This window comes from Sinocyclocheilus grahami, unplaced genomic scaffold (assembly GCF_001515645.1).
Source record: "Sinocyclocheilus grahami isolate Dianchi unplaced genomic scaffold, SAMN03320097.WGS_v1.1 scaffold419.1, whole genome shotgun sequence".
Taxonomy (NCBI): domain Eukaryota; kingdom Metazoa; phylum Chordata; class Actinopteri; order Cypriniformes; family Cyprinidae; genus Sinocyclocheilus; species Sinocyclocheilus grahami.
The window spans coordinates 2,193,225-2,202,159 of record NW_015505598.1 but is presented as its reverse complement, the minus strand read 5'-3'; the positions used below and the strand labels follow the sequence as shown (position 1 = coordinate 2,202,159).

Below are 8,935 nucleotides of genomic sequence, written 5' to 3'. Positions count from 1 at the left end.
ATAGTATATATTATACACATAGGCTAAATAACAGCACAAATATTTTGACTGTCCCTTGTACTGGGCTGCTTCTATTTATTATAAGTATAATTATGGCAATATTACAATATTTTTGGTCAGTTTATAATGTAATACATTTCTTATAATGCAATAATTGTTATTACATTATGAGCTCAAGATTTTATTACATTTTGAGAAAATTATTACATTATGAACATTTTATTACAATAATAATGTAATACTTATTACATTATGTGCAGTTATTACATTATGAGTTGCTACAGTCCCTGAAAATGGGGGACTGTGTTTACAAATGGTTGTAATTCCTAAGCATCTTTTGTTATATTTTTGTTCAACCCATTGAATTAAAGCTTAAAATTGGCACTTCAAGTTAATCTTGATTGTTTCATTTTACTTCTATTCTGGTGGCATACAGAGCCGAAATGATGTGCCAAATTGTGTCAGTGTCCACATATATACAGGTGCATCTCAATAAATTAGAATGTCGTGGAAAAGTTCATTTATTTCAGTAATTCAACTCAAATTGTGAAACTCGTGTATTAAATAAATTCAGTGCACACAGACTGAAGTAGTTTAAGTCGTTGGTTCTTTTAATTGTGATGATTTTGGCTCACATTTCACAAAAACCCACCAATTCACTATCTCAACAAATTAGAATATGGAGATGTGGTAATCAACTCAAAACACCTGCAAAGGTTTCCTGAGCCTTCAAAATGGTCTCTCAGTTTGGTTCACTAGGCTACACAATCATGGGGAAGACTGCTGATCTGACAGTTGTCCAGAAGACAATCATTGACCCCCTTCACAAGGAGGATGAGCCACAAACACTCATTGCCAAAGAAGCTGGCTGTTCACAGAGTGCTGTATCCAAGCATGTTAACAGAAAGTTGAGTGGAAGGAAAAAGTGTGGAAGACAAAGATGCACAACCAACCGAGAGAACCGCAGCCTTATGAGGATTGTCAAGCAAAATCGATTCAAGAATTTGAGTGAACTTCACAAGGAATGGACTGAGGCTGGGGTCAAGGCATCAAGAGCCACCAACACAGAGATGTGTCAAGGAATTTGGCTACAGTTGTCGTATTTCTCTTGTTAAGCCACTCCTGAACCACAGACAACATCAGAGGCATCTTACCTGGGCTAAGAAGAAGAGGCCAACAATTCACTAAAAATGTTTTTTTATTGGTCTTATGAAGTATTCTAATTTGCTCAGATAGTGAATTGGTGGGTTTTTGTTAAATGTGAGCCAAAATCATCACAATTAAAAGAACCAAAGACTTCAACAACTTCAGTCTGTGTGCATTGAATTTATTTAATACACGAGTTTCACAATTTGAGTTGAATTACTGAAACAAATGAACTTTTCCACGACATTCTAATTTATTGAGATGCACCTGTATCTATCTATCTATCTATATATATATATATATATAGGTTATTTTTAACACAGATGCTGGTACAGTATTTGTGGGTAATGGGTAAAGACTGACCAGACAGCAGTGTCTTGTATCCGGCTTCTCTCTGGCTCTGGTCTGATGCCTGACTGCTGATCTGCTGTTGACTGACTGTAGAGGGAGACCGAGATCTGCCACCTAGTCAAACATAAAATATCTTCATTGGCATCTGTGGATCCAGGAATAAACTTTAACTTCAATAGAAACTTTTCAGTTCACAATAAGCTTTTCATAGAGGAAAAAGGGTCTTTATATTTTTTAAATGTTCTTCACACTAAGAAAAAAAAATGTTTCTTCTATGGCATTCCTGTGAAAACGACCTTTTGGATCCTTTATTTTAAAAAGCGCAGCTGAAAACTGCCCAGAAACCTTCTAAAATTAGCCAAAATAACAGCTTTACCAGTTTGGGAGAATAGTTAAGACCAGAAAACCGTATTAGGCTGTTGTTGAAGGATGGAAGCTCACACTGTTTAACAGTGCTTGTTTCTGCAAATGTGTCATGGAAAATTAATTTAACCTTTGTTGTTTCTGTAGCACCACAGCAGGACCAAGAAGACAATGATCAAAACTGCAACAGTAAGTCCGGCAGTCACTCCAATTATCATGGGATTGAGACCATCAGATCTTGAGCCTGTGGAAGCTGAGATATATTTTTACATTTAGATTAGTGCTGTAAAGTGTACAGAAACGTTTCAATCGTATTTATAGTTCTTAGTCTCACCTCTGACTGAGATCCAGCTCTTGGGTGACTCTCCTCTCTTTGGATGTTTGCAGTAGTAGAAACCCTCATGCGACTTTGAGACAGTAGTGATGCTCATCTCTGTAGTTTGATTCTGGATGAGTGATCCATCTTTATAGAAATCAGCTCTGAGGTTTGATGGGGGTTTATGTTGATATAAACAGTGTAGAATCAGATTATCTCCTTCAGTCACAGGATGAACAGGACTCTCCAGAATCACACCAGTTACTGAAACAGAGGAAAACAATGCACTGATTGCATAATATGATAACCTTGCATGTTTTTTGTCCACTGATGCAGAATGCACCTGTTTAATCAACCTGCTTCATGCACTGATTGTAAACTACCAGTGAAATGAATAATACAGAAACACAGACTCACAGTGTACAGTGATATTAACAGGATGATGTTTCTCTCCAGATTCAGACTCACACCAGTACACTCCAGTGTCTGATGTGATGGAGGAGCTGATTGTACATGTAGATCCTGTTTGTGATCCTCGACGTAATGAAGAACAATTTTCCAGCCCCCAGCGGACTGTGTATCTTCTCACTCTCCATCCAGTAGAGTTACTCTGGTCCTCACAGCTCAGAGAGAGAGAGGCAGATGTGAAGTGTTGAGTTCTGCTGGGACTGACGATCAGAGAGACTGGAGGAGAAACCCCTGAGACGACCATTACAGCTGCAGGGTTACAGATTTGAGCATGGAAACTCTCTTTATTCAAAATGAACCAATAGTTTAAATTCTGTTTGAACTCACCAGTGACCCACAGCAGCTGTGTGTTGCTGTACTGTGTTTTATAGACTGATTTCTCTCTCACAGCTCTGCACACATAAACTCCTGTTTGATTTAGAGCAGCAGATCTGACAGTGTAGTTTCCTCCTGCTCCTCTGCTGCTGTCTGAGAGTAGATGATAATGATGGCTGTTCTCTGTAAAACCAGACAATGTATTCAATATTAAATGGTATTTTGGACTTCAGCTGAAATCAGCTAATTCAGATATTACCACATGAAGCACATAACTTACCTGCCGAGACAGTTAAAGTGAACCAGCTGAATGTCCAGCCGGTAGAGAAGCTGTGAACCTTACAGATCAGAGTCACTGGATCTCCTTCAGTCAACCACTTCTGTGGAGAAACACTTAAAACTGCTCTGGGATCTGAAATAGGGAAATCACTCATTAATAACACATTAAACATGTGTTTGTGTGTTTATGAAGAGATGATCACACTCACCTGATACTGTCAGTGTAACTTTATCACTCATTTGTGACCAGCGTGATCCTTCTGTGTCTGATCCTTCACAGGAGTATTTACCTGCGTCAGACTCAGTAACAGACCTGAATGTGTGTTCCTGTAGTTCACTGAAAACCCTGGCTGAACCTTCTTTATACCAGATGTAGCACCAGCTAGTGACTCCTTCACCATATATGTCACATCTGAGAGTAACTTTCTCTCCTCTGAATATGTGTTGAGCAGGTTTAATGGTCACTGTGGGTTTTGGTCTTTCTGTACAATGACAACAATTCCCAATGAAAATAATGAACAGTTTTTGTTGTATGAACACAGTTACTCGATTGTAAAACACATGCTAAATCAGATTAGACTGAAATGTTGTTCTCTATAGCTCTTATTGCACTTACTGTCTCATTAAATTACACGTGCATTATGTTAAAATACTTGCCGTATATTGTCACTATTACTGGCGCACTGTAATCTGTGTAATATTCTCTTCTTCGTGCTATGCACCTGTACTCTCCTCCATCAGAGACTTTCACACTTTTGATTATTTTAGTTGCAGCTTCAGTAGATTCAGTTTTTGAGTCTTTTCTCCAGAGAAACTCCCATCCATTCTGTGACTGAATCCCTTCACATCTCAGAGTAACTGAGTCTCCAATGAACACTGAACTCTGAGGCTTCACAGTCAGAGTTGGTTTAGGAAAACCTGTCAATATAAAGTTAGTGGGAGCATGAGTTATGAAAGTTTTCCAGCAGGAGATCTCAGTGAGGTATCCGTGAGGCTAAGCAAATCTGAGGTGGGTAAAAGGTGGGGCTGGACAGGAGGAAAAACAGTGTGAGCAAAGGCCGATGTAGATGCTTGGGAGACGTGGGTTTGATGGGCCGAATTGGCCTGTGAGAACAGGGGGCTGAGGGCCGCGGCCGCAAGACTTGCACTAGTGCCAGCTTTAACAAAAAGCTTTTGTTAAAGCACAACACTTCTGCTGCTATTGAGGTGTGATACGGGTAAGGTTAGGCTCAGATTTAGTGGTATGGGTAGGTTTAAGGGTTGGGTAAGAGGTCAACAGTTTACAGGGGTCAGTTGTTTGCTATAAGGGAACACGATTCTATCTGTTTACATTGCATTGTTTTGATAAATGATGAATTAAGTATTTTCTTAAAAATTATTTTTTTCCCCCTCCTGTTGCTGTATGATTCAAGGAATATCCTGTTTAATGATACACCATAGTATACTAATATAAGTGTTGAGGTAATAAAAACATGTTTTGCACCAAAATTACAATGTGTGTTGTCTTTACCAAGCATTTAGCTAAACTTAACTAACCACCCTTTACACAAACATTGTTACAGTAGCTAAAAGTCCAGTGCCAATACAGATACAAAAAAAATTGTAAATGTTTATAACATTTACAAACATTTACAAATTATGAATAGTCTCAACTTTAGATTGGGTACTGCAAAAACATAAACAAATGATTAATAAATGATTTGTCAAGATGTGACAACTGGGAGAGTAGACTACAATGATGTCTGTGCACAAAGGCTGTTTCTGTAAAGTGGGGTAATTCCAACTTTGTAAGGACAGTCTGGCGCTTCTGACTCACAGCCTGTAAGTACGTTTTCATATTTAAAGAATTTGCCACTGATGATTCAAACGTGAGTTTTGAGCAGTGTAGAGTAGCGCTTGTTTGTCATTTCTCCGATCACAAATTCAGACATGGATGCAACGCAACATGTAAAAAGACAGTATAAGTCATTAGAATCTGTAATTATGTCCCCACTGGATGCAACAAATGCCTCGTTTATAATGGGTTTTCATGTTTATGTCTCGTCTCTCAATATGGTGAGGGGCGTAACATTTCCATCTCACACTTGAGGTATTCGGCCAATCACAACGCACTGGATAGCTGGCCAATCAGAGCACACCTCGCTTTTCAGACCGATGAGCTTTGTAAAAATCGACATGGTTCAGAAAGGCGGGACATAGAGGAGAAACAATAATGTACAGTATGTGGAAAATAATGTTTTTTTTTAACCTTAAACCGCATAAACACATTTCATTACACCAAATACACAAAATAATGTTATTTTTAGCAACATCATATGACCCCTTTAACAAATTATTAATAAATTAAGATGTGCAAATACTAGAAGTCTACACAACAAACAAACACCAAATATATGACTTTTACAGACTGTGATTATGAGTTAATGAATATATTAACAGGAATAGTTTGTAAAGTGCTTATATGACTAATTAAGCTATATTTTCACAACATTTGTTATTGTAAAAATGAGCATTAGCTAAAACGTGAACCGAAGTTTAATGACATTTGTAAGCATTCAAAAGTACATTAACAAATAAACTTGTAATCATTGTATAATTTCTGTTAAAATCATTTGTAGGTTTTTAAAACGCATTGAGTTTAATGGCATTTGTAAACATTAACTAATGATGCATTAAGCATTATATAATGTTTGTAAATGATTTATTAATAAAGCTTTTAATCATTGTAAACCATGTCAAAATCATTTGAAGGTTTTTTTTTAATGCATGATCATATGAATTGAAAGTTTAATGACATTTGTAAGCATTTCAATTTACATTAAATAAAGATCTGTTAATAATTTGGTAATGTTTAATAAGTTAATTAGTTAACCTTAAGAAGCACATTATTTCATATTTCTAGGTATGTGAATATATATTAAGTAATGATTAGTTAAACATTATATAATGTTTGTTAATGAAAGTTATTATGAAGTGTTACCCAATAATGTCTTGAGATAAGAAACATAAACACACAAAATATATTATTTCTTCTAAAAGTGAGTCATCTGTCCCACACTCTGTTGACTCTGGTGTGATTACTAATGAAACTGTTAATAGGGCTGACGGGGGAGAGGCAGCGTGCGTGACGTCAGAGAGTTTCACCCCTGGGCTGTTGGGATGGTAGACAGAGTTTCTGTGGATGATCAACACTGTGATAGCGATCTCGAAGAATGAAAAGACTGATGACTCAACTGTGCTTTCTAATGATCAAGCACGACCGCACAACACTGAGAGCACCTGATGCTTGACCCGGTCAGCTAATTACACACCGCTGAGTTTCTAAACAAGCAACATATCAGAAGAGAAGAAGAACAGTGGACTACACATCAGAAAACAAAAGCTTCGATTTTTCTTAGATAAGAAGACTTTAGGAAGTGAATCTTCTCCACTTTCCGAAGGCATATCTAAAATATAAATCTAACGAACAGAAGAACGGAAATGTTTTAATTCAAATAAAGTACAAAAACTAATAATTAATGGACACGTTTGATATAGTGCAAATGGGGGTAAATGGAAAGCCAATAAATTAATAATTTAAAATGAAATTAAATGTACTTATTTTTTCTGTAAAGCATTTTCCCATAACAGAGTTGAACTAGCCTACTTTGAGACAAGTTTAGCTCAAGTTTTTTTTTTTTTTTAAGACTAAACACTTTTTAAATGATAGTTCAGAATCCTATTAATTCTATCAGATACGTCTTTGGGAGGCCTAAAGTGTTGAAATGTTAAAACTCAGGAAATGACAGGAAGACAAGTGTTGTCCTGAGGTATTCTCTCATGAATATTTCTAGAAAATCTTTCTAAGAAAATAAACATCTTTCTAATTCCATAACGGTGTGCTGTTACTATTATCACCTTTCCCACATATCACAACAAATCCCCATACGACTGTAACACAGACTCATTAAAAATATGTGATTCTGCCTACATTTCTGTAAAATATTAAATACGCTGATCCATTTACATTTCACAGCACTTTTCTGGTGACGCATCCACATTATGCGCTATAAACAATATATTCTATCAGATACGTCTTTGGGAGGCCTAAAGTGTTGAAATGTTAAAACACTCTGGTCTCAGGAAATGACAGGAAGACAAGTGTTGTCCTGAGGTATTCTCTCATGAATATTTCTAGAAAATCTTTCTAAGAAAATAAACATCTTTCTAATTCCATAACGGTGTGCTGTTACTATTATCACCTTTCCCACATATCACAACAAATCCCCATACGACTGTAACACAGACTCATTAAAAATATGTGATTCTGCCTACATTTCTGTAAAATATTAAATACGCTGATCCATTTACATTTCACAGCACTTTTCTGGTGACGCATCCACATTATGCGCTATAAACAATATCAACAGTCCAGTTTCATGAAGAAAAGTACCTGTGGGTATATATACTATGTCTCACTTTCATAGTGAAGTGTTCATTGACTGGCACTTAAGCGATAAACAGTGAGTTCACTTTTGGTGGCACCAAAAGGTTAATAGCCTTCTCTATCGTGTTTGAAATTATATGTATTATTAACCTACACTAAACAAATTTTAATTTCAAAATTAAATGCGTAAAAAAAATCAGAACATTATATATTATGAAAACCAATATAGCTACAGTAGGTGGTCTACTGTTAAAGAAAGGAAAAGGAAATACTAATAGGTACTGAGCAAAAATATCCATTGCACCTGTTTCCCTCCCAGTCTGAGGCTGCAAGCTTTAAAGGCATATGCCTGATAGTGCCTGATTAATGATCTGTACTGATCATGAGAACCTATAGTGGAACAGGTTCACACTCCCACACCAAGTCACAACAATGCTGCACTTAACTTAAAGGCAAGTATATATAAGTATAAGGCAGTGTAATATTGTAAACATAACAACCTGAAGAGAGAGAGAGAAAACCTCATGTCACTCTTATATTTATTTATTTATATATATATATTTTTATAACAGGTTGTGACAGGCATACATTCAGGTTCCAAAGGTCAATGCTCACCTGTTGAATTATTCTGTTGGTGTTTAAGAGTATATTCCCACATTTTACATTACACACTACTTTCATATCCCTGCACTTTTGATACCCGCGTGGTCCTGAAAGTTGTACACGTGTGTGTACCTGGTATTTATCACATTATGGGGACCAAATGTCCCCACAAGGATAGTAATACTAGTAAATGTTGACCTTGTGGGGACAGTTTTGAGGTCCCCATGAGGAAACAAGCTTATAAATCATACAGAATGAGATTTTTTTGAAAATCTAAAAATGCAGAAAGTTTTCTATGAGGGGTAGAATTTCTATTTAGGTGTAGGGCGATAGAAAATACAGTTTGTACAGTATGAAAACCATTACGCCTATGTAATGTCCCCATAAAACAAGGAAACACAACATGTGTGTGTGTGTGTGTGAATGAGTGAGTGTGTATGTGTGTGTGTGTGTGTGTGTGAGTGAGTGAGTGTGTGTGTGTGTGTGTGAGTGAGTGAGTGTGTGTGTGTGTGTGTGAGTGAGTGAGTGTGTGTGTGTGTGTGTGAGTGAGTGAGTGTGTGTGTGTGTGTGTGAGTGAGTGAGTGTGTGTGTGTGTGTGTGTGTGTGTGAGTGAGTGTGTGTGTGTGTGAGAGTGAGTGAGTGAGTGTGTATATGTGTGTGAGAGAGTG

General features: G+C 36.8%; 1 protein-coding gene across 1 annotated transcript in view; it reads right to left on the bottom strand.

Annotated features, from left to right (window-relative positions):
• Positions 1-1,922: 1,922 nt before the first annotated feature.
• LOC107551247 (leukocyte immunoglobulin-like receptor subfamily B member 1) overlaps positions 1,923-8,935 on the bottom strand; it is a 17,781-nt gene continuing 10,768 nt past the window's right edge. Inside the window, exons 2-7 of the mRNA XM_016232785.1 lie at positions 3,448-3,720; positions 3,236-3,371; positions 2,972-3,135; positions 2,594-2,893; positions 2,195-2,440; positions 1,923-2,113 (exon numbers count right to left, since the gene is read on the bottom strand). Of these exons, the coding sequence (XP_016088271.1) occupies positions 1,986-2,113; positions 2,195-2,440; positions 2,594-2,893; positions 2,972-3,135; positions 3,236-3,371; positions 3,448-3,720 (1,247 nt within the window). The 3' untranslated portion in view covers positions 1,923-1,985. The remainder of the gene's footprint in view (positions 2,114-2,194; positions 2,441-2,593; positions 2,894-2,971; positions 3,136-3,235; positions 3,372-3,447; positions 3,721-8,935) is intronic.